Genomic DNA, 26,180 nt, shown 5'->3' on the forward strand with positions numbered 1-26,180 from the left:
TTTGTACACATTTTTCAGAAACAAACATGGCGGGGAAGAAAGCAGTGAAAATTTTTAGAAATAGATTGAGATAAGAAATCCTACGCTCTGTCTTCCTTGCATGACGCGCAAGAGTTTTGAAAATGACAACAAGGTGAAGTGCCACGATTTTATGGCGAACTTTCTTATGTCAAAGTCAGGAAATGTCATTTTTTTTTCTTAAATGTTAATCTGTTGCATTTTGTAGGCTAGACAGGCTTTTGCTATTATTAGATACGGGCTCGACACCCGTCATAAGACGAACTGCTGCTCAACAACTCGGCGAAGTCCAGAAATTGCATCCACATGAATTAAATAATTTACTAAACAGGGTACAGTAACAAACTTACTTGAATTTTACACAGATTAATAAATATGAATTATTTATTGTTGATTTTCCTGTTGCAAATTGGTTATTTTCCCGTTGAGATATCAGAACTTTTGAACAAACAATAAAAAGATAATGGTCTAAATGGTGATGCCAGTTTCCTAAATGTTTGACAAAACTTTATTTTTTGTATCCATCCAGGTTCACGTTCATTTGAAGAGCAGTAACTGGGACACAAGAATTGCAGCTGGGGAGGCCATTGAAGCCATTGCATCGAATGTACCAAAGTGGGAACCAACTGGTCTTGTTGTCAAATGTATGGTGTTATATGGTTTAATATCTTTGTGTAGTGTACAGTGCAGTACATTACAGTACAGTATATGGTATAATATGGTATAGTATAGGAAAATGTTATAGTATATCATGGTATAGCAGAGTATTTCAGTGCAGTACAAAATGGTATATCATGTATAGCAATGTACATATAGTGTACAGTATAGTACCGGATATTACTGTGCAGAGCATATCAGTACATATCAGTAACCATTGCAGTGTAGCTATTATTCAGTACAGTATACCATGTGCCTCTTTTACAGTTAAGTATGGTACAGTATATTGGAGTACAGTACAGTGCTGAAAATTGAACTGAAGTTCAATACAGACATTCGAGTACAATATTGTATCCCCTCGAGCCCTTCTCAACTATGGGCCTGCTTTGGGCAGAATAATTGAGGAAACATTTCAGACCAAAAATGATTAAAATCTACCAAAAGAATAAAATCTACCAAAATACGAATTCCCCCCATAGTTGGAAAAAGGTTAACCCCCCTGATTTGGGTCACTCATTATTCCTGTAGCCGAACAAGATGTTGCTTCATCAGAATCGTGTTCAGGAAAAGATATTCTTATGTTTGATAAATTTGACATCACACATGTATTAAGACATGGTGAGGCCTTGCTCGGCTCGTCTGGCCAAGAATACGACGTCTTCGATGAAGAATTGTTAGGTAAGGATTCAATATACCATGTTAGATATGTTAACAACAAGGTTTAGATTTGGCTATCACTGCCACGACCATTGAGGAAACATGAACCAATCAAATACGAGAAGTCCATCTGATTAACCAATCACGAGCGCTATAGATCAGCGATGGGAGAGAACATGAACCAATCAAATGCGAGAAGTCTATCAGATTAACCAGTCACGACTTCTAAAACAGTTTTTATCTTTTCCTTGCAGGACTGGATGTCAAGGAACGACTAGCACGTCAGCAGCAGTTGCTACGGCAACGTCTCGGCATGGTCCCAGGCCTCGAGACGGGCATGGAGAGCCTACTGAACGATGACGATATATTACCAGCCCACAATGTTGCCAAGAAGACCGTACAAAAACAACTGTCGAAAGAGAGCCAGGTTTGAGAAATGATTAACACATTTTCAAACACTTTTCTGTTACACATTTGCCCACTTTGCAAGCTTTATTGTTGGCCCTACGTGTTTACGGGATCTCTTTTAATGAAACATATTTATTTTTTATGTGATTTTTAGTCGACAGCGGAGCTTGTTGCAGCCGAGATTGCGGCCATAAGCTCTTCGGCTGATATGAGCTCGCGCGAGAAAAATCGAGCAAAAAGAAGAGCCAAGATTTTAGCGAAACAAAGATCGAAAGAAAACAATTCTCCCGTTCCAGGAAATGTTTCCAAGTATGTGGCTTTCCTGCATTCCCTTATTTTATCATTTTTCGCTGTCAAACTGGCAGCGGAATTTTGCTTATTTAAGCGCTTTTTCAGTCCGGGAATATACTTTTTTGTCAAGGCCAAAAACAGTCTAACACGGTTTTTCGTTAGGGGAAATTTGTTAAAAATTTAGGGAAAGTTTGTGTCAGGATTAAGAAAGTTTTTGTCAGGATTAGGGTTATGATTAGGTCGGGTTCTTGTTAAGATTAGAGTTAGGAATAGGATTTGTGTTAAGATTACGGTTAGGATTAGGATTACTATGGCAATTGCTCAAAATGGAAAATTTTCGTTTCAAACAGAGAAGAGAAAGACGGGCCGCCAGAGAAGAAGATGAAACATACGTCACAAGTGGTCGTTGATCAGCCTGAAGATCCTGATAAGATTGTGGTCGATTCTGTCAGAGATACGACGTCATGGATTGAAGAGGTGTGTGTAATATGATTTTATTTATTACCATTTTATTTTATTTATTCACCTTTTTTCGGTTCTTCAGGAAGTTGAGTGGCCGTTTACAACTTTTTGTCAGGAACTTTGCCATGAAATCTTTCATCCATCTTGGGAGGTAAGCGAGTATTTTTGACCTGTTAATTCAATACATAAATATATCATAACTCTTGTGGGCTTTTCCTTCCACCATGTTTTATGGGCTAAGTGAACTCCAATAAACGAGGGTCAGGTTTTGGCCCTCGGACCTCATTCTCGTGTTATGGCTTGTTTCCACATTTATTGGTCAAAATGAAAAATTATTTTTGACGCATGTGTTGAAGAAGGATGTTTTACATCTTTGCACATAGCTCGTGAAAGTAAAACTTGGAATCCGTTTCATTTAAAGTGGTTCTAAACTGGAAACGGTAAAGTTCTGAGGTACTTTGATTACCGAAAGGGTCTATTCTATCCTAGGTCCGCCACGGGGCTGCGACTGGTTTGAGACACATCGTGAGAATTCACGGAACTGGTGCTGGTATGAGAACAGATATGCCCGCTGAAGAGGTACGTGTGTGTGGGGGGGAGAGGATGAGGTGAGGGTGAGGGGGAGTTCGATTATCTCCTGCGCTATTCTCTAAGATGACTAAGATTTTCATAATTTTTCGCTCCCTGCAGATGCCTACGGCCAATGAATTATGGCTTGAAGATATGTCCTTGAAGTTGTTGTGTGTGTTTGCCCTGGATCGTTTTGGAGATTTTGTCACGGATGAAGTAAGGTCATCTCAGACTAAACATGCATTTAAAAACAGAGGTTTTGCATGGTTTAAATCATTATTTATTAAAAGTGTTAAGCCTGGTTTTTATCTGCGATGCTAAGCGATCCAGTGTTGCACAAAGCATTTTGCGGTCAATGACCAGCAACAATAACGATTGCTCACTGTTAGCTAGCACTGATCTTATACACTGGATGAACAACTATAACAGCACTGATCTTATAAACAACTATTATAGAATTAGTATACCAGTGTATTGACAGATCAGTGTCTAAGTGATATATAGTTGCTTCATCCAGTATACTATCAGATCAATGTAACTGTGGTATTTGCTCTAGGTGGTAGCACCAGTGCGGGAGACTTGTGCCCAGACCCTTGGAGTGGTTGTGAAGCTAATGAACCCGACAGCCGTGAAAAGTATCTTGAAAATATTGCTGACGTTGCACGCTCAGAACGAGTGGCAAGTTCGCCATGGCGGTCTCCTGGGCATCAAGTACTTGCTGGCCGTCCGAAAGGATATGACACGTGAACTACTACCGGTTGTATTATCGCCGCTGATTGGTGGACTCGAAGACTGTGATGATGACGTCAGAGCGGTGTCGGCCACCGCCATGTTGCCCGTCGTCGATCAGATGCTCAGCATGGGTGATAAGGTAAGGGCCTGGGTCTGAGACGTTGTTTTAAGACAGTTTGGGCTGGATTTTGATTTTTTTCAGGTTTCATTTTTTCAGGAAACAGAAGCATAAATAAGAAAAGATATACACCCTCTACATCTCTCCTTAATGCCTTTACAAAAATCCACAACATTCAAACCAACGCTTCGTTTCGTTTAAGATTCCGACAATTCTGTCGATACTCTGGGACTCGTTATGCCTCTTGGACGATCTCTCAGCATCGACCAGCAGCATCCTGATGTTGTTAGCCGCCATTGTATCTTCCTCTGGTTTGCATTCAGAAGAGGCCATCACTGGAAAGCGTGGCGTCTCTTTGGACAGCGTTGTACCGAGATTATGGCCCTTCCTAAGGCATAATATCTTCTCCGTAAGAAAGGCGACCTTGCAGACGTTGAAAATCATTTTGGAGGCTTACAGAAAACGTTTAAACCAAGTAAGGAGATTGCTTTTTATACGGTTTTATTGGTGGTTTAGGGAATTTTTTTCATTTCTGAGATTACTCTAGTGTTTAATATCAAGTTTCTGGTAAAAGAATTAAAAAAAAATTTGATACATTTGCTCTGTTTAAAAAGTACTGCGGACGCCCTTCCCCCCCACCTAACTTTGACTTTTTTCACCCCCCCGATAACTCTCTATTTTACGTGTTCTGCAGGCAACGACGACGCAGCCATGTTGGTTGTCCCCAATCCTCGAACCTGCCATGCGCCATTTCTTTGAGCGTTTCTTGGTGGAACAGGACGGACAACTGTTGACGTTACTACACGAGGTACATTGAGTGATAATTAGGGACATTCATGATCAATCACAGTCGGAAAACGATAGATATGATATGCGAAAAACACCTTGGTCAGAATTAAGGTTTTTGTCCACCCATCGCAAAAACCGACTCGCAAGCTCGCTACGAGCGCTTGTATGTACTTAAAATCAACCTAAAGGCGTTTTCTTTGTATGAAAAACCTCGCAGCGAGCTTGCGAGTTCGCCATTTCGATGAGTGGAAAGAGGCCTTGAGTGAGAGCCTTTACTTAGATCAAACAAATAAGAGGAAATTTCGTTTTAGACCAATCAGCAAGTTTGTTTACATTTTCACTAACCCAATCAGAATGCATAAATTTTCAATATGTATCATTTTACATGAAGTATTAAAAATTTAGACTTTCTGATTGGCTTTGCCTGAAAAATGTAAACAAATATGGCGATTAGTTTAAAACGAAATTCCTCCTTGTTGATCAAACATGGATAAGTTAGGACGATATGAACTTGTATGATTTCATAAATTTTGCTAGAAATATTTGAAGCAAACCTCATTTTTATTTTACGTGCAATCTCAAAGCATTCATGAGGACGTATACTTCATGTTTATAGGTGTGGAGACACACAATCGAATGCGTTCAGGAGAGACAGCTTGCTGTCGTTACGTCCCATTGGATAAATATTTGGTTGTCAATGGCGATGTACCCCAAATCAGCCGCATTTAATCCGGCGTGGATCATTAGCGCTCCAGTTCAACTCAAGGTCAGTTGGAAACTGGAATATGGTATACTCGACCTTGGTCATAAAAAAGTAGTGATAGTGGTATAGAAAAATGTCGTGATGGTCGAATATACCGGAGTATGGTAAACTTGACCTTAGTCATGAAAAAATAGTGATGGTCGAATATGCCAGTTTACAGTACATTCGACTGGCTTAATCACTCTATGAAAACAAATATAGAACACATGACATACTTCTGTTCCAGGAGGGTTCTAAGAAATCTGTTACAACTGATCATATTGGTGGAATTTTAGTTGGCAAAACCCAGTCAGAAGTCGACTCTCTTATTCTGCAATCAAGACACACTTCGTCACGGTAAGACGACGACATTACCTGGCTTTAGTTTTTCATTGTTTTAAGTAAATCTTTAAAGGCATCAAATAAAAGCTATTGAAGAAGACTTGAATATATTTTTTTCAGAGCGTTGGGTTTCCTCGGGTATTATTTGAGCTCCGTTGGCAGTGAGGGTTGCTTAGCGACGCTGGATCTGTTTGTCCAATGTTTGCACGGAGCGCTGATGTCCACCTCGTGTTCTCAACACATGGTTGCCGCTATGACCGTAACGGAATGGGCCTCGCTTGATAAGGTAATGCTTAGTTATTTCAACATGAATTAAACTGCTGTCGTGACTTCACTTGGGCATGACATCATCGCGTAATGACGTCATTGAATCATTACGTCATTACATCACGACGTCATAATACCTTGATGAGAGGACGTCATCACATCACACGTCATCATACCATGACGTCATCACATCACACGTCATCTCATGATGACGTCATAGCATCATCGCCGTGGTGACGTCATCGTGAGACATCATTGCTATTGTCCTCGGATCTGAAAACTAATATTATTGTTTCATCTTATGTGCATTTTTGTTCATTCACCTCTCTTTATTCCAGAGTTGTAATCATTTGTCATCACTTGCTCCCAAACTAATCGAAAATCTCACCGCACAAGTTGTTTACGACGAAGTTGGTGTGTTGTTTACGAGGTTACAAACTGATTCTCAGGTTTGTTGATATGTAAACAAGCATTTAAAAGTAAGAATTTAAGTAAAAATTATCCTTTAACCCCTTTGCAGAGTTTACAGATTGCTTTCCAAGATAAAGGGATCAATACGTCATCCTTAAACCAATCCAGGTGAGAACATTCGTGATCATCCTCGTTCCCAGGTTTTTTGCGTACTGCTTTTGGCACACTTGGCGTACTGCTTATGTACTCGATATATTACATATCTCAACCTACCGCTGATGGAAATATGTTACTTTTTGTAGTTACCACACCATTGAGACTGCCACAACACTGGTCACGTCTGTTTTTGAAGGAGCTGTAAAGAATCTCCATCCAAAGGATGTTGAGGTATGTATGTGCTAGCAAGCTTAACCTCGCCTAGACTGAGTTCCAAAATATCGCCTGTTCAAAACCATCTTGACCTGGTAGCTCAATTGGAAAAACATTAGCAAACCATGTTACTAATGTATTTCAAGTTAGAAATTAACCGAACGTTTGCTAAATGAATCCAGAAATAAACGTTGTCTTTCTGTCATGCGAGAAAACTCTAATACTCACTTATCCTGGTAGTCAAAATTTCCTTAAAAAATGGTGCAAAACGTATTATTCATTTTTCTTTCCCAGATTCTCGAGAGCAAACGTAAACATCTCGTGGCTACAATTGGACAACTTCAGCGTGAATTTGAAAAACACAGCATTCGGTAAAGTAATCTTAATATTCCCGCCAAAATGATTGCATCATTTCAGCTGTCTAAGAGGGCTGGGGGGTCGAACGCCCCCTAGGGCCCTGTTTCTTCAGATTAATGTGTGAATTGTATTGGATTTGTATAAATGCGCGTTTTTTGGGGGTTAATCTTTGGCGTTAATGTTCGTATTTCAGGGTGCTGTCGATGATAGCTGGGGCTCTGGTTACGATGCAGTCGTTACCTCCCAAACTCAATCCAATTATTCGCCCTTTAATGGACGCCATCAAGAAAGAAGAAGACCAAGCGATGCAAGTAGGTTGTCCAGCATATCTGTTGTTCAACGTATCTGTCACATATTTGTTTACATTTTTCAAGCTTAGCCAATCAGAATGCCTAAACGTTTCATACTTCATTTAGAATTGTAAATAATGTAGCTTTTTATCGGAAGTAGTCAAAATTTATACATTCTGATTGGTTTAATGAAAATGTAAACAAACTTGCTGATTGGTCTAAAACGAAATTCCCCCTTGTCGTGAATCTTGAACCTCCCTATTTTCTTCTGCTCTACAGCAACACGCTGCTCGTAATCTAACCAGGCTTTTGGAATTCTGCCTGAATCGGACTCCTTGTCCAAATTCGAAGATTGTCAAGAATCTTTGCTCCTTTGCATGTAATGATCCTAGCGAGACCCCTGTTGTAGCTGTCAATCCCCAGACACCCTCTGCGGCCACTGCTGCTCAGTCAACGAACGGAGACGCGGTCGATAGTCGCTACTCTGGAATTATTACTCTGGCCAAACAGAATGAAGTAAGTTTTGTTATCTGTGTTTGACTACTCAGAGTAAATATTTCGTATGGTTTGTTATGAAGTGATTCTCACAATTAGCCAAGCATTGTAATGCAGCAGAACAAAGACTTTGTGAATATTGTGTTTAGTAGCATGAAATATGGCATTTAGCTAAAATTTTCTTCGTGTTGTTCTAGAGTAAGCCAGCGAACGCGACGTCGAAAAAAGAAAGTTCAAAACTTGCTGCCACCGACTTGCCCTCGTCAGTTATTAAAAACTCGCAAAAAGACGAGGAGGTATATTTTGGTTCCCCTCCTTTACCTTTCCTTTGTACCCCCTTTTCCATCTCCCTCTCTCTTCCTCCCCTCTCTCCTCGACTCCTCCCTTCTTCTCCCCCCCCCGCCGCCTTCTCCCGACCGCTCGCCACTCCTTTATTCCCCTTTCTTTTCATGCCCTATCTCGTCCCTATCACCTCTTGCTCCTTCGCTCTTTCTTTTTCCTCTCCTTCCCTTCCTTCCCCCTCTCCCACCACTTGCGACTCCTTTACTCCCTCGTCTACTTTCTCTCTCTCCTGCTTTTTCACCCTCCTTCTTCCCCTCTTTACCCTTCCCCCACTCTATCGTCCCCCCACCCTCTGATATCCCCACCTCCCCATCTGTATTCTGACAGCATATTCTAAATTTCTCAGAACCAGAAGAACGTCAAACTTCAGAGAAATGGAGCTGAGTTAACGTTGCGTAATATAACCAGACACTTTGAAGAACGATTACCAGAACAGATCACGGAACTCTGGAATATTATGATTGGTACTTTAGAAAGAAACCTGCATAATGTCCCTGGTGAGTCTGGTCAGCCATCCTAACATCATTTGACATTAAGCACAATAATAATTTCTACTGGACCTCTAGGAAGAACAGTTTAGAACTGATTGAGTTATCCAGTATAAATAAAGTTAGTTTAGTTTGTGTTTCCTACTGCAGCAACACTGGATCAATAAGAGATGACTCTTATTAGAGATGACTCTTATTAGAGATGACTCTTATTAGAGATGACTCTTATTGGATCTCTAGGAAGAACAGTTTAAAACTGACAGAGCTACCCAGTATAAATGAAGTGAGATGATCCTTACTGGATCTCTAGGAAGCAGTTTAGAACTGATAGAGCTATCCAGTATAAATAAAGTTAGTTTAGTTTGTGTTTCCTCCTGCAGCAACACTGGATCAATAAGAGATGACTCTTATTGGACCTCTGGGAAGAACAGTTTAGAACTGACAGAGCTATCCAGTATAAATGAAGTTAGATGATCCTTACTGGACCTCTAGGAAGAACAGTTTAGAACTGACAGAGCTATCCAGTATAAATGAAGTTAGATGATCATTACTGGACCTCTAGGAAGAACTGGTTAGAACTGACAGAGCTATCCAGTATGTTAAAAGTTGTCCATAAATCTCCACAGATCTTCAAGCACTGAGAGAAAATGACTCGTCTGCTCAGGAGATTGTCAACAGCTTACAACTTCTTGAATTGTTGGCACCATCGATGAATAAAACGTTACAGGAAAAGGTTAGTTGGTTAACTAAAATTAACGACATTTCTTCACGACTCTATTTATCAACCTTCCATTATCTCAAAATTGATGGTCCAGAGAAATGGTAATGCCCTAAATTTAACCTTTTCCTTGTCAAAATATCCAGGTGTTCACGCTGATCTCTTCCATTCTACGATGTCTGGAGCATCCCTACAACAGCGTTCGTCATATGACCTCAAGAGTGCTGGGAACATTGAGTACGGTGTTCACTTCAAGACTTGTGGAAGTCGTGTTAAATAAAATTGTTCCACTCCTCAATGATGTGAATAACTCTGATGGCAGAGAAGGCGCTATCGAAACTATATATTGTATCCTTTGATATGCTATCAAAATTTACTCTGATGAGTAAAAGTTTTTAGAAGCTTAAGGTCTGTTTTCCATTGTCGCGTTTTTGCACGTGCCTTTCTGCAACTGCCTGAGATTAGGATCACTTAAGATAACTTAAGATTATATGAGATTGAGATAACTTAAGAGGATTTAGAGTCCTGTGTATCGTATTGGATCAACTACATGAGATTAGGATTACTTAAGATTACGTGAGATTGAGATAACTTCAGAGGACTAGTACTTTGCATCGTATTGGATCAACTACCTGAGATTAGGGAAAGAGCCTTGTTTATATTTTGTTTTTACTGTTGCATTTTCTTCACGGTATCTGCCAGATATTACAAATCGTCTCCAGGTGGATGTTATTCCTTACGTTATTTTATTAATCATACCAACACTGGGTGCGATGAGCGACCATTCCGAGCATGTGAGGCTCTTGGCTGCTCAGTGTTTCGCCACATTGATAAGCCTGATGCCTTTAGAGGTAGGAAACTTTGACCGCTGACAGGAACTATATTCTGAGTAATATTCATCACCGCACCTATTTAAAAGATCGGTGTTACTGATTGGAGCCACGAGGTGCTACCAAGGTTGGGTTATTGGCTTCCTCGTACACAATCTCGAAAAAGGGGTTCCCCCATTTGAAATATGTTATCATTGAAATAACCAACATGGGTTTTTAAATGAAATATATCTTTGCAGAAGATATGTTTCAAATTTCATGCTACATATCGTCATTTAAACACACATTCACACATATTATAAACATTCACATATATAACATTACACACTTGGCCATCAATACTGAGGCCGATTGTTTGAAAGGCGTTTAGCTTAAACGGTGGATAAGTTCACAATGGAAAACAAAATCATCTATTTATTGAACAATTTATTGATGTAAATAGTTTAATTGTCAATGGAAGTACATATTAAATGCATAAGATAGAGGTTCAGTCATTCGCAAGATCTATGAGAGTATTTTTTTATTTTGGCTTATCCACCGTTTAAGCTAAACGCCTTTCGAACAACCGGCTCCTGCACTATACGTGTTAAATACCACCTTGTAACAGCATTTCACATGCAAAGGGTTTTCGTCTGTCCCAACTGTCATTCAGGTGAAGGTTCCAAACTTTACCCAACTTCTTTCTGTATTTCTCTCTTCTGTGTAGTCTTCGGCAAAGCCCGTACAGCTCTCGGCTTCTCTCAACGAAAAACGCGACGAGGAACGACATTTTCTTAAGCAGTTGTTTGGCGAAACTAAGTTGGATAATTTTGTCGTTCCCATTCCCATCAAAGCCGAACTCAGAAAATATCAACAGGTGAGAATATCGCTTATGGTTTAGTCGACTGTGCAGTTCCTCCATTGCCTTTCAACTAAACTAAATGTTTGACAAAGGGATGACTGGACTAGAATCTTTCTTATATATTTTCGTTTCTTTGTTTACCTAACATAAGCCCGGATCAAACGATCGAGGACGCAAGTCCTGTTAAAAGACAACATTAATATTCAACTGGATTTTTTCATCCTTTTTTTCTCTAGGATGGCGTCAATTGGCTGGCGTTTTTAAGAAAATATAAACTACATGGAATACTTTGTGATGGTATTATAATTTGCATCCCTTTCCTGTTTCAAACCTGTGTTAAATACAGCGTGTTAGATACAGCGTGTTAGATACAGCGTGTTAAATACAGCATGTTAGATACAGCGTGTTAGATACAGCGTGTTAAATACAGCGTGTTAGATACAGCGTGTTAAATACAGCGTGTTAAATACAGCGTGTTAAATACAGCGTGTTAGATACAGCGTGTTAAATACAGCGTGTTAGATACAGCGTGTTAAATACAGCGTGTTAAATACAGCGTGTTAGATACCGCGTGTTAAATATAGTGTGATAATGCTTTGACACATTGCATGGGTTTCTTTCAGATATGGGTTTGGGAAAAACACTGCAAACTATCTGCATCGTGGCTGGTGATCATCAGGAGAAGAAAGAGGCGTCTAAGGTATAACGAAAAAGTTTTCAATATCTGGGTTACCACATTAATCTAGTTGTAGTGAGAGAACTTTGAACTAGCTTTGAGCTGAACTAGCTTTATCTCTTATCGATCCAGTTTTACTACAGAAGGAAACCTAAACTAAACTAACTTTATCTATACTGTATAACTCTATCAGTTCTAAACTGTTCTTCCTAGAAGTCCAGTAAGGATCATCTCTTATCGATCCAGTTTTACTACAGAAGGAAACCTAAACTAAACTAACTTTATCTATACTGTATAACTCTATCAGTTCTAAACTGTTCTTCCTAGAGGTCCAGTAAGGATCATCTCTTATTGATCCCGTGTTACTACAGGAGGAAACCTAAACTAAACTAACTTTATTTATACTGGATAGCTCTATCAGTTCTAAACTGTTCTTCTTAGAGGTCCAGTAAGGATCATCTCTTATAGATCCAATGTTACTACAGGAGGGAACCTAAACTAAACTAACTTTATTTATATTGGATAGCCTTCTAAGAGGTTCTCTAATCCCAGTCATTCCATTCTTCACAGCAGGAGGGAAGCAATGTTCAACTGCTGCCATCTCTCGTGATCTGTCCGCCCACCTTAACAGGACATTGGTGTTACGAAGTGGAGAAATTTGTGGCGAAAGAACATCTGAATCCATTGCACTACACAGGGCCACCGGGTGAAAGATATCGGTAAGAAATCACGGCAACAACCTGTTGTACTCTTTCTACAGCTGAAGACAACAAAATTTCGTTTTGAACAAATCCGCATATTTGTTTACTTTTTTCAGGCAGAGCCAATCAGAATGCCTAAATTTTTAATACTTCGTGTTAAATGGCAAATGATGTAACTTTTTACCGGAAGTAATCAAGATTTGTGCATTCTGATTGGCTTACTTAGAATGTAAACAAATATGCTGATTGGTCTAAAACGAAATCCCCGCTTGTTGCTGAAGACTGAGTATGTCAAAAGGAACAAGACTTGCAAGGCCATTCTGTTTCTCGTTTAAGGCTAAGAGACAAAGTCAAGAAACACAATCTCGTTGTTGCATCCTATGATATTGTTAGAAATGACAGCGATTTCTTCAAGTGAGTAGTTGGTGCTTCTTATTTACTAATCGAGATATAGTTTAGTTGTGATGGGACTAAAGTTAGTTTAGTTTAGGTTTCCTCCTGTAGTAATACTGGATCAATAAGAGATGATCCTTACTGGACCTCTAGGAAGAACAGTTTAGAACTGATAGAGCTATCCAGTATAAATAAAGTTAGTTTAGTTTAGGTTTCCTCCTGTGGTAACACTGGATCAATAAGAGATGATCCTTACTGGACCTCTAGGAAGAACAGTTTAGAACTGATAGAGCTATCCAGTATAAATAAAGTTAGTTTAGTTTAGGTTTCTTCCTGTTGTAACACTGGATCAATAAGAGATGATCCTTACTGGACCTCTAGGAAGAACAGTTTAGAACTGATAGAGCTATCCAGTATAAATAAAGTTAGTTAAGTTTAGGTTTCCTCCTGTAGTAACACTGGATCAATAAGAGATGATCCTTACTGGACCTCTAGGAAGAACAGTTTAGAACTGATAGAGCTATCCAGTATAAATAAAGTTAGTTTAGTTTAGGTTTCTTCCTGTTGTAACACTGGATCAATAAGAGATGATCCTTACTGGACCTCTAGGAAGAACAGTTTAGAACTGATAGAGCTATCCAGTATAAATAAAGTTAGTTAAGTTTAGGTTTCCTCCTGTAGTAACACTGGATCAATAAGAGATGATCCTTACTGGACCTCTAGGAAGAACAGTTTAGAACTGATAGAGCTATCCAGTATAAATAAAGTTAGTTTAGTTCAGGTTTCCTCCTGTAGTAACACTGGATCAATAAGAGATGATCCTTACTGGACCTCTAGGAAGAACAGTTTAGAACTGATAGAGCTATCCAGTATAAATAAAGTTAGTTTAGTTCAGGTTTCCTCCTGTAGTAACACTGGATCAATAAGAGATGATCCTTACTGGACCTCTAGGAAGAACAGTTTAGAACTGACAGAGCTATCTAGTATAAATAAAGTTAGTTTAGTTCAGGTTTCCTCCTGTAGTAACACTGGAACTCTAGATAAGAACAGTTTAGAACTGATAAAGCAATTTAGAAAGAAATTGTTTCATATATTTTAGGTCTCTGTCATGGAACTACTGTGTCTTAGACGAGGGGCATATAATAAAAAATGCGAAAACCAAGGTTTGCTGAGAAATTATTTTTAGGTCGAATTGTTTTAAATCGTAGAGTTGAACTATTTCAAAGTCCTCGGTGTGTTTTCATTTAGATGTCTAAAGTGATCAAGGAATTAAGAGCAAGTCATCGCTTGATTCTGTCAGGAACACCCATCCAGGTATAGATCAACGACATATAGTCCGGGTGAAGTCTAGTTCTACTATTTTTGGTGAATAAGAAATATACTATAAAGGAGGGAATTAGAATGATAATGATAATTGTCCGTGGATTTAAAATAGGATGCTTTTCACTGGGATATTTAAAAACATTTTTGAGTGATTTTCTGTTACAAGGGTAGTTGAATAAAAAGAAGTTATATAGAAAATCGTGTATTTTAGACTAAATAGGATCCCTAGAGGCGTAGGAAGGGGTGACAGTCCCCCTCATCCCCGCCTCTGTTGTCAACTTTTGAAATCATGAGAAGAATTTTGGCGGTTTAGAAGTGCTCCGAAAACCTTAGCTATCCCCCATACATTAACTTGCCCCCTCACCCCCCCCCCCGCTGTTCTCCTCCAACATTGCCTTATCGTAGTCCCCCATCTTGGCGAATTCCCTGCGAGTTTCATATTTTTTTTCTCTGTAGAATAACGTGCTTGAATTGTGGTCGTTATTCGATTTCCTCATGCCCGGCTTTCTGGGCAGCGAGAAGAAATTTCAAACTCAATACGGAAAACCAATCTTGATGAGCAGAGATGCCAAGTCCTCTTCGAAAGAACAAGAAGAAGGTTCGATTAGAACTTTTCAGCTTGTATGCAAATTACCCATGTCAGATGTTGTGACAATGGAATAGCCAATAAAATTTAACCATTTCAAACCATGTGATTTGAAATGGGTAATTTGCATACAAGTTGGAAAGGTCTATTGCTCGATAAATTGTTCTAATTGCTAATTCTAATTCACCTAATTATTTGCTAATTAGGATATTTGCTACATTCGGAAATAATGGTAGTATTTTCTATTTTCGAAGGTGCCTTGGCAATGGAGGGTTTGCATCGCCAAGTTTTGCCATTCTTGTTGAGAAGAATGAAGGAAGACGTCTTGCAGGATTTACCACCGAAAATCATCCAGGATTACTACTGCGAGCTATCACCACTACAGGTAAGAATTCATCTGTCTTTTCTCTCCCGTGGTAAAATTGGAATTCGGGGCCTTTCGAATTTCAAATCTATCAGAGAGACATGCATTTCAGCGAAAAATGAAAAGTATTTTTATTCAATACTCTCGAGGCGAATTCCTCATGAAAGCCCGCCGCACACGAGAGCTATCAGCTGAGCTCACGACCTCGCGAGGTTGTAGCTCAGCAAGTTTCTCTCGTGAGCGGATAGTTTTCAAGAGGATTTCGCCTCGAAGGGCAAGTTTCCCACGTGTGCGGATGGTTTTCTCACGTGTGCGGATGGTTTTCTCACGTGTGTGGATGGTTTCCTCACGTGTGCGGATGGTTTTCTCACGTGTGTGGATGGTTTTCTCACGTGTGCGGATGGTTTTCTCACGTGTGCGGATGGTTTTCTCACGTGTGCGGATGGTTTTCTCACGTGTGCGGATGGGCTGCCTCGCGAGGTCGATAGTTCAAGCTGCTCAGCTGATAGCTCACATGTGCGGACTTAACACTATACCGGATTGCTTCCGGAGTGGGTAAAATTTTGTAGCTATTAAAAAGGTAGTCTAAAGTTTACTGTCAGAGATCGAAAAAAAGATACCAAATCTATCAAACCTATGATCAAAGTCATTAAACTAATAAGCATTTCCTACTAACCATCGCATAAGCCAAACGAAGATATCGTGACAAGCGAATGTTATTACGGTTTTTGAACATGAATATATGAATATACACCCCCCAATTACTGAATTACAGTAAGCTTCTTTCGCCCGGGGGAGCGAAAACTGATAGCGAAGGAGTGGCGTATTTGGCTGCAGTCTTCGCATTTCCCCCACAACTGCAGAATACTTCTCTTCCCCCTCTTCTCTTCTGGTGAACGGATTTTATTAACGTTTGCTGTTGAAGGTGACTAAACACTTGAAAAATTATCCATGGGTTCCTAAACACATTATGTTTTACACGTAAACACAGTTTAAGATTTATGACGACGCCAGCTTGACAACGCGCTTTCAAAACAAAGAGGAAACGCACAATGGCTACGTTAGAAAGATTTTTTATGCTATTTTACATAACAGCTTATAGTGCTGAATTATAAAAAAAATATAAATGCATAACTTGTGGCCCCAGAACAGCATTGCCATTCTCACGACGCCTTCAAATGAGGCAAATTCACGGCTTGTTGAGTCCTTAACGACGTAAGAGCAGATGCAAAGTGATTGCTGTTTTACAGCCTGAAACTGCAATATCAGCTAGCTACTACGTGCTTTGCATGCATGGGTTTAAATTTCTTGTTTCACTGTCGTTGTAAAAGAAGAATCCCTGTTATATATCTTGTGATGCCTCCATAGTTCCACCTGTGCAACATGAATAACCGAGGCAAGATTATAATCGCTTCCGAATGTTATGCGCAGAACCGATGCGCAGTGGATAGCGCTTCTGCTTTCAAAGATTCTTTATAGCTTGTATTTGTTAAACAATATTGTAGAAAACGCATAGCCATAGCTTTAAACTTTTGTTGTAAAAATGGATGACGACGTTGCAGCATTAGTTATTGATAATGGATCTGGTATGTGCAAGGCTGGTTTTGCTGGAGACGATGCGCCAAGAGCTGTATTCCCCTCCATCGTCGGTCGTCCTCGCCATCAAGGTGTGATGGTTGGTTCGGGTAACAAAGACTCGTATGTTGGCGATGAAGCTCAAGAAAAAGGAAGCATCCTGTCCTTAAAATACCCCATCGAACACGGCATCGTCACAAACTGGGACGATATGGAAAAGGTCGGTCTTTGATGTTCATTTATCGTCGTATCGGCTTGTGGTAAACGCTCTCTTTAATTATTATTTTTGTTCTTCTATAGATATGGCATCACACATTCTACAACGAACTCCGAGTTGCACCAGAAGAATATCCCGTACTTCACACAGAGGCACCGTTTAACCCTAAAGCCAACCGTGAAAAAATTACTTCGGTAAGCAAGGAGCGCACTAGCTGAGGTACATAAGGGCCTGATTCCACGAGCACTTTTTTTCGGCGAAATGCGAAATATTTCGCGTGTTTCTTTTGAATTGCGAGCACTTGAATAAATGAGTTCACAATTAAGTGTTCACAATTCAAAACAATCAGGCGAATTATTTAGGAAATAATCTGGCTAAAACAGTGTTTAATGTGAATATCAACATTTCGAATTTCGAAGCCATAATTTTTTTTTATATCGGCCGTTAAACGGTGTGCTATTATTAGCACATGTCACAAAAGTAGCAGCTTTTTGGTTGGAAGAGTTTGTGATTGGCAAAGAAAGAACTAATTTGTATATAATAATTTTTTTAGATCATGTTTGAGACATTTAACACCCCAGCTATGTACGTAACTATCCCGGCTGTGTTATCCCTCTATGCTTCTGGTCGTGTCACAGGATTCGTGTTTGACAGTGGTGATGGTGTCTCCCACGCTGTGCCAGTATACGAAGCTTATGCTTTACCTCATGCAATCCTTCGTTTCGATTTGGCTGGTATTCATCTGGCTGATTACCTGACGATGATCTTGACTGAGAGAGGTTACTCTTTCACCACAACTGCCGAAAGGGAAATCCTCAAAGATATCAAGGAAAAGTTGACCTACGTTGCTTTAGATTTTGAGCTGGAGATGGAAGCTGCCGCCAACAGTTCGGGGAAACAGCATTTTGAGAAAACCTACGAGCTTCCTGATGGCCAGGTTATCACCATCGGAAACGAGCGATTCCGATGTCCGGAGGCACTCTTCCAACCATCATTCCTCGGAATGGAATCGGCTGGTATCCACGAGACCTGCTATAACTCCATCATGAAGTGCGATGGCGACATCTGGGATGATCTCTACGGTAACATCGTGTTGTCTGGTGGTTCCACCATGTTTCCTGGTATTGCTGAGAGGCTGCAGAGGGAAATTACGCTCCTTGCTCCACGAAAAATGAAGATCAAGGTGATCGCTCCACCTGAAAGAAAGTACTCTGCCTGGATCGGAGGCTCCATGGTGGCCTCTCTTTCTACCTTTGAAAATATGTGCATCTCGAAAGCTGAATACGACGAAGCTGGACCTTCCATAGTCCACAGAAAATGCTTCTAAGTGACGCTTTATCAAAAACATCAGTAGTTTGCAGTTACAATTTTTTTCCAAAGTTTCCACCTTCGAACAGATGTGGATCTCAAAAAAGAATACGATAAATCTGGACCGTCCGTCGTTCACCGAATTAAGTAGTTATAGTACATAGGTTGTATATGTAACTGTAAACCAACGTCACTTTCATCTAAAGTGGGTCATATTACGACATGAAAGAAGCTGCAAATTGATGGCTGTTTTGCAGCTTATATGAAACTGCAATATCAGCTAGAAATCGGAGGTTCTTAGCACAGAGAGCCAATCAGATTGCACGTTAGCTCATATCCAGCGCTTGTGTGTATATAATAATGCACATATGAACTGTTCACTCATTACGCCAACTCACTCGTTCACATCACTCAAAAGAAGGCGTTGCTTGAAAAATTATCCATTGGTTCGTAAACACATTATCTTGTTTTACACGTAAACACATTAAGGAGTTTAAAATTAGTGACGACGCCAGCTTGACAACGCGCTTGCAAAACAAAGAGATAATACCCTATGTTAGACAGATAGTTATAGATAGTTTATTTACTGAAATTTTACATAGCAGCTTATAATGCTGATTTGCGTAAAATATAAATGCATAACTTGTGGCCCCAGAACAGCGTTGCCATTCTCACGACGCCTTCAAATGAGGCAATTTCACGGCTTGTTGAGTCCTTGACGACATAAGAGCGGATGCAAAGTGATTGCTGTTTTACAGCCTGAAACTGCAATATCAGCTAGCTACTACGTGCTTTGCATTTGCGTGCATGGTTTTAAGTTTCACTGTTGTTGTAAAAGAAGAATCCCTGTTATTTATCTTGTGATGCCTCCATAGTTCCACCTGTGCAACATGAATAACCGAGGCAAGATTATAATCGCTTCCGAAATTTTCCGAAAATAGAATGTTGTGCGCAGAACCGATGCGCAGTGGATGGCGCTTCTGCTTTCAAAGATTCTTTATATCTTGTATTTGTTAAACAGTACTGTAGAAAACGCATGTAGCCATAGCTTTAAACTTTTGCTGTAAAAATGGAAGACGACGTTGCGGCATTAGTTGTTGATAATGGATCTGGTATGTGCAAGGCTGGTTTTGCCGGAGACGATGCGCCAAGAGCTGTATTCCTCTCCATCGTCGGTCGTCCTCGCCATCAAGGTGTGATGGTTGGTTCGGATCACAAAGACTCGTATGTTGGCGAGGAAGCTCAAGAGAAAAGAAGCATCCTTTCCTTGAAATACCCCATCGAATACGGCTTCATCACAAACTGGGACGATATGGAAAAGGTAGGTTTTTGATGTTCATTTATCGGCTTGTGGTAAACGCTCTCTTTGATTATTACTTTTGTGCTTCTCTAGATATGGCATCACGCATTCTACAACGAACTCCGAGTTCAACCAGATGAACACCCCGTACTTCTCACAGAGCCACCGATTAACCCTAAATTAAACCGTCAAAAAATGACTTCGGTAAGCCCGGGTGACGTGCATTACTGTAAGTACGAAGAGTTTAATGTGATTGTCAACATTTTGAATTTCGAAGCCATCAATTTTTTTAATGTCGGCCGTTAATCAGTGTGCTATTATTAGCACATCTCACAAAAAGTAGCATGTAGCAATTTTTTGGTTGGAAGAGTTTGTGATTGGCAAAGAAAGAACCAATTTGTATATTTATTGTTTTAGATCATGTTCGAGACTTTTAACACTCCAGCCATGTATGTAGCTATCTCGGCTGTGTTATCCCTGTATGCTTCTGGTCCTACCACAGGATTCGTCTTTGACAGTGGTGGTGGTATGTCCTACACCGTACCAATCTATGAAGGTCATGCCTTACCTCATGCAGTCTTTCGTCTCGATTTGGCTGGTCATCATCTTACTAAATACCTAATGAAAATCTTGACCGAGAGAGGTTACTCTTTCACCACAACTGCCGAAAGGGAGATTGTTCGTGACATCAAAGAAAAGTTGGCCTACGTTGCCCTAGATTTTGAGCAGGAGATGGAAACTGCCGCCAGCAGTTCAAGTTTGGAAAAAGCCTACGAGCTTCCTGATGGCCAGGTTATCACCATCGGCAACGAGCGATTCAGATGTCCTGAGGCAATCTTCCAAACATCCTTCCTCGAAATATCGGGTGGTATCCACGAAGCCTGCTATAACTCAATCATGAGGTGCGATGTTGATATCAGGAAAGATCTCTTCGCTAACATCGTGTTGTCTGGTGGTTCCAACATGTTCCCTGGTATTGCCGACAGAATGCAGAAAGAAATTACACTCCTTGCTCCACCGACAATGAAGATCAAGGTGATCGCTGACGCTTCACCTGAAAGAAAGTACTCCACCTGGATTGGTGGCTCGATCTTGGCCTCTCTTTCTTCCTTTAAAAAGATGTGCATCTCAAAAGCCGAATACGACGAATCTGGACCTTTCATTGTTCACGCAAAATGTTTCTAACTGACATTTAACGAAAAACCACCAGTAGTTTGCAATTACGGGAAGTTATTTTTTTCCAGAAATTTTCAAACGTTACCACCTTAAAACAGATGTGGATCGTAAAAAAGAATACGACGACTGGACCATCCATTGTTCACGGAATCATGTGGTTATAGTTATCATTGGTTGTATAGGTAACTGTAAAGCAGTAAACATGTGTATTGAGTCTAGGCCACGACCACCAGTCAAAGCTAAATAGCAAAGTGAAAATGAAGTTTTATGAGAGCTTTCATGGCGATATATAATTTTGGACGTTTGTTTGTGAAAACACCATGTGAATTGTTTTTGCTCATGGCGATGTTTCCACAAAAATGTTTAATAAATGTTTATAGTCGGAGCAAGGTATAAATTTGAAAAAGCCGATTGACAAACTTTAAAAGGAGCAAATGAAGTTATATAATAAAATAATATAAGGTTTAGGGCGTCGGACGTCACCACTTAACAGGATTTTAAATTCTGCTGACTATAAAAGTAGCCATTATTTAGCCAAAAGAGGTTAATTTAATATTAATTAAAGATTTGTAAACTTTGCAGGGCTATACTTTTCATATTTAACGACTTTAAATCTAATATGTAAATAATCACGCAATTCAGCCTCGCCGTTTTATTAATCAAACTTTGCAGTTTTACTCGTTCTGAGATGCTTTTCCTAGCTGTGATGTAAGATTTCATTTTCCCTGCCTATTTCAACCTAGAGCTGCATGGAATTACTCTCTTCCTTGCATATCATGAATTTCTTTGTAAAGGCACTATGCGATTTGTCCTATACGATTCTTACCCTGGCGTATGTGAACGTATGAACACACATACAAACGTGAGACTTTAAATTCTAACCTGAACAAAATTGAATGAAGATTGTGCCAAAGGCCCTCTTTTGCATTCGTCAGAATGATGATTGCATACCACTCAACGTGTAGTCTAACTAGGCTTTAATATCGCAAGCTCCGTGCAATATTGGCGTTTGTCAAGTTTCCATCGCCGCCTTTAATCTTGTTTTTTCTTCTGGTTTCAGCTTCAACTGTACGAAGATTTTGCGAAGAGCAAAGCGAAGCAAGACATGGAGAACAGTTTAGCAGAGGATGGGGAGAGGAAAGAAAAGAAGAAAGGTCCACCTCACGTCTTCCAGGTGACTCTTTAACGATGATTTATCCCTCCTTTATTTCTCTCGTGGTTTCACTTATAGTATACCATATAGGCGTGCGGGGGGGGATGCGGGGGGGGAGGCAGCTATTCCCACCCCAAGGAACATTTGAATCTAGGAAAGTTTGGCAAATTTGTACGATTTGTACTCGTGAATTTGGTGAAAGTATTCTGCCCTTGATTTTTTCGGCCAGTAGGACGTCAGGTTGTGAGGTTTCATTCGTGTGTATATAGACCCATTTACACTTGAACTTTTGCTGTAATTATCAGCGCGATTTTCCTCTTTTGATGGATGCAAACGAAGAAATAGTTATGAATGCTTAGATGCACAAATGTCCTTATATGCACCCCATAACTGACTCATTCACATCCATCAAAAGACGAAAATAGCGTCTGAAATTACAGCAAAACTTGCAAACGCAGACGAGAGCTCATTCTTCTATAATATGATTTTTCTGTCAACCTTCCAGGCTCTTCAATACTTGAGAAAAGTTTGCAACCATCCAGCTCTGGTACTGACTGCATCTCATCCAGAGTACCAACGAATCACAGCGCAGTTAAAACAACAATCCACGTCACTTCACGATATCAGCAACGCCAGCAAACTGGTTGCTTTAAGGTAAAACTATTCCATGATTCCCCACTTTTTGCTATTGTCAACGTCTGTTCACACAATCCAATTTTGTCGGATGCAATTCACTTCTGACGGATGTTTTATACTCTGTTCACTTGCGAAGTATATGGGCAGGAAATCGACTAAAACCAATGCAGTACTGCTTTACCAATAACAAACTACATTCCATACGTCAGAAGTGAATTGGATCTGACAAAGTTGGATCGTTGAACGGGCCTTTAGAACAGCCGTGTGATGCACCACATTTGTGTATAAGAGAAGAATAGACACTTTCCGAATTTGCTTGAGTGCAAACAGAACAATAACTTGGAAACGAGGCGGGCAACGTAATCTATTGTTTGTGGGATGGTTTTCATTGCCCGAGAACAAATTCGGGAATTTTCTATTAGGAGGAGTTTTTTATAAAAAGATGTGTATGGAGAGCAGAGTTGCAAAAAAGCTGCGGGTGCGCGGGTGCCACCCGGAGAAAGGTTTGGTTTGAATGAGGTTTGTGAGGAAGGTTCTAAGTTGAACACTCTAATTGATCACATGCATGTACCAAAAAACCAAATATTTCTTTATGCTGGTTGCCACTTGACTTAGTGACGTAACGTCATCAAAACTTGAAATCCTACCGGAGGAAGGTTGAACTCTTTTTGCAACTCTGATGGAGAGGCTTAAACTGTTTTTCTTTTCTTCTCAGACAATTGCTTCAAGATTGTGGTATCGGTGTTTCGCACACGTCAGATGATGTTACAGACTCCGTAGTTTCCCAGCATCGCGTTCTGTTGTTTTGCCAGTTCAAGAGCATGTTGGATATCATTGAACAAGATCTATTCAAGTACGAATTGACTTTACGTGATTTGAACCTGGGGGGGGGGGTATACCACGAGCACATGGTCTTCGAAAGATGCAGCTACATGTGTGGGGGGAAAACCAAAAGCAAGGCAATTGTTTCAAGTTTTACTTGATGAAAACTATGAGTGATGAAAACTCGTGAGTTTTTTGTTTTTCAGGTGTCATATGCCAACTGTGACGTATCTGCGTTTGGATGGCAGCACCCCTGCTGGTCAGCGGCATTCTCTTGTTCAAAGGTATAGATGCTCGAGTGAAGTGTATTTTATAAATCTTTTAAAAACTTTGTGTTTGATATTTTCAAATAGAGACACAAGCTTCCCGCAAATTTTGGAATGATAAAATATCATATGGTGCTTCATCATTGTATATATGACGATTCGTTCCTAATCCTCTCTGATATTCTGATATCCCTCACCCGTCCCTTCTTGTGCTCTGATATCCCTCCCCAATCCTCTTGGGTACTCTAATATCCCTCTTGATCCCCTCGGGTACTCTGCTATCCCCGTGCTTCACTGTAAACTACCCTTAAGCACTACTATTACTAACCAGGGTGGCGTGGGAGATTCTGTGTTCTTTCGTAATCTTGGTATACCTATGTTCTGTAGATTCAACGATGATCCGTCCATTGACGTTCTACTATTGACAACACACGTCGGAGGCCTGGGTTTGAATTTGACCGGTGCTGATACCGTGATCTTCGTTGAGCATGACTGGAACCCAATGAAGGATGCGCAGGCAATGGACAGGGCTCATCGTATTGGCCAGAAGAAAGTTGTTAATGTTTATCGATTAATAACAAGAGGAACATTGGAAGAAAAAATTATGGGGTACAGATTTATTGGAAAGCAGAGTTTAGAACTGATAGAGCTATCTAGTATAAATAAAGTTTGTTTTTTTTTAGATTTCCTCCAGTAGTAGTAACACTGGATCAATAAGAGATGATCCTTACTGGAACTCTAGGAAGAACAGTTTAGAACTGATAGAGCTATCCAGTATAAATAAAGTTTGTTTAGTTTAGATTTCCTCCTGTAGTAACACTGGATCAATAAGAGATGATCCTTACTGGAACTCTAGGAAGAACAGTTTAGAACTGATAGAGCTATCCAGTATAAATAAAGTTTGTTTAGTTTAGATTTCCTCCTGTAGTAACACTGGATGAATAAGAGATTATCCTTACTGGATCTCTAGGAAGAGTATAAATAAAGTTAGTTTAGTTTACGTTTTCTTCTGTAGTATCACTGGATCACGATCCTTATACTGGACCTTTAAGGAGAATAGTTTAAAACTGATAGAGCTATCCAGTATAGATAAAGCTAGTTAAAGCTACTGGATCTCTGGGGAAAAATATTTCGTAACTCATTTGCGAACAGATTGTCAACTTTCATCCTTCTAGACTTCAGAAATTTAAACTAAATATCGCCAACACAGTCATCACGCAAGAGAATTCAAGTTTTGCAGCGATGGACACCTCACAAGTGTTGGACCTTTTCACAGTCGACAACAAGAAAGACAAAAAAGCCGCATCAAACAAATCTTCTGGCAAAGCGTCCATGTCTGACGTTTTAGACAACTTGGGTGAGCTGTGGGAACAAGAACTTTACGAACAGGAATATGATTTAAACAGTTTTATAAATAAACTGACAACGTAACAAAGAATCCAAGACTATTCTCAAGGTATCTTCTTCATAACCTTAATTCATTAAACGACCGTAAACTACAGGATTGCAATGCATTTAAAGCTTCTGTGAGTGACACGTCATTTCACCTCAAATGTTTATTTGCCCGTTTTTACGCTTGCGATTTTTGCTGCGATTTTCTTCTTTTGATAGATGTGAACGAGTAATTATTTACGAATGCTCTCATGTATAAGAACTTTTATTTGAACATCAGTAACTGATTCACTCGTTCACATCTATCAAAAGAAAAAATCGCAGGCCTTACTTGCCTTACACAGCAGGCCTTATAGGCCCGTCTTTTGATATATGTGAACGAGTGATTTAGTTACTGATGTTCAAATAAGAGCTCGTGCATATCAGAGCATTCGAAACTAATAACTGGCATAAAGTCGCAGCAAAAATCGCAAGCGTAAACGGATCTTATGACTGGGTTGTAAGTATCGCTTGTACACTCGCCGGTGTCATAAGTACTTTTAAGAATTAAGAACTGTTTAATTTCTACAGGCGAAACTGCATGGTTCTGTAAAGTTCAAAATGATAGAACCATTGGCATTGTTCAGTATGATAGAACCATTATCCTGGGCGAATTTAACCTTAGAAAAGATGGCTTATTTGATCTTGAAGTCTGTCTTGTTTTTTTACTAAAATTTGTTTTTATACTCTAGTAGTATAAAGCGTTACCGTTGTTCTGAAAATTTATTGCAGGATTCGGAACTTCAAATCGTTAGAATTGAAACACTCAATTAATCGCTAAATATGGGAAGAGCGTGCATGCACTTACTTGTTCAAATAGTTTGTCATCAAATGTGGTTAAGCAAATTCCAAAAAAATACAAGAAAACTTGAGTATTTAGTTTTAAACAATTTAGGCAGTTTTTATAAATCTCATCTTACGTGTGTGAGAAGTTTTATTAGATTCGACAACACTCATTAGTTCAGAAGTCAGAACTGTCGAATTTAATACAAAAACGATTTTGAAACGCTCAAAAACGACGCTCGTGTGCACATTGAGTTCCCTTTCGAATTTTGCACA

At 39.8% G+C, this 26,180-nt stretch overlaps 3 protein-coding genes across 4 annotated transcripts; all 3 read left to right on the forward strand.

Moving 5' to 3' along the window:
- Positions 1-25,913, forward strand: LOC114519653 (TATA-binding protein-associated factor 172-like). Of its 2 annotated transcripts, none has more exons than XM_028539822.1 (42): positions 1-133; positions 227-350; positions 548-662; positions 1,204-1,353; positions 1,587-1,759; positions 1,895-2,049; positions 2,382-2,508; positions 2,576-2,644; positions 2,983-3,072; positions 3,184-3,279; positions 3,620-3,934; positions 4,116-4,388; positions 4,608-4,721; positions 5,319-5,468; positions 5,692-5,801; positions 5,907-6,072; positions 6,392-6,502; positions 6,574-6,632; positions 6,767-6,851; positions 7,128-7,204; positions 7,384-7,501; positions 7,760-7,996; positions 8,173-8,271; positions 8,664-8,814; positions 9,432-9,538; positions 9,670-9,871; positions 10,226-10,374; positions 11,060-11,209; positions 11,431-11,491; positions 11,818-11,894; positions 12,441-12,589; positions 12,908-12,985; positions 14,064-14,127; positions 14,213-14,278; positions 14,744-14,885; positions 15,128-15,258; positions 21,874-21,987; positions 22,472-22,620; positions 23,318-23,455; positions 23,631-23,708; positions 24,078-24,299; positions 24,866-25,913. In XM_028539822.1, the coding sequence occupies exons 1-42, from the start codon at positions 123-125 to the stop codon at positions 25,119-25,121; spliced, it is 5,508 nt and encodes a 1,835-aa protein (XP_028395623.1). In that variant the 5' UTR covers positions 1-122; the 3' UTR covers positions 25,122-25,913. The 2 variants fall into 2 exon arrangements, with proteins under 2 accessions (XP_028395623.1, XP_028395624.1); XM_028539823.1 differs by having other exon boundaries at positions 12,444-12,589.
- LOC114519654 (actin, nonmuscle-like) lies at positions 16,511-18,891 on the forward strand. The gene is made up of 3 exons (XM_028539824.1): positions 16,511-17,032; positions 17,113-17,223; positions 17,583-18,891. The coding sequence occupies exons 1-3, from the start codon at positions 16,781-16,783 to the stop codon at positions 18,354-18,356; spliced, it is 1,137 nt and encodes a 378-aa protein (XP_028395625.1). The 5' UTR covers positions 16,511-16,780; the 3' UTR covers positions 18,357-18,891.
- On the forward strand, positions 19,175-20,995 carry LOC114519655 (actin, cytoplasmic-like). Its single transcript, XM_028539825.1, has 3 exons — positions 19,175-19,658; positions 19,731-19,841; positions 20,055-20,995. The coding sequence occupies exons 1-3, from the start codon at positions 19,407-19,409 to the stop codon at positions 20,820-20,822; spliced, it is 1,131 nt and encodes a 376-aa protein (XP_028395626.1). The 5' UTR covers positions 19,175-19,406; the 3' UTR covers positions 20,823-20,995.
- Positions 25,914-26,180: the final 267 nt, after the last annotated feature.

The sequence above is a fragment of the Dendronephthya gigantea genome, unplaced genomic scaffold, assembly GCF_004324835.1.
Source record: "Dendronephthya gigantea isolate DGI-Jeju-01 unplaced genomic scaffold, DenGig_1.0 000013F, whole genome shotgun sequence".
NCBI classification, from domain to species: domain Eukaryota; kingdom Metazoa; phylum Cnidaria; class Anthozoa; order Malacalcyonacea; family Nephtheidae; genus Dendronephthya; species Dendronephthya gigantea.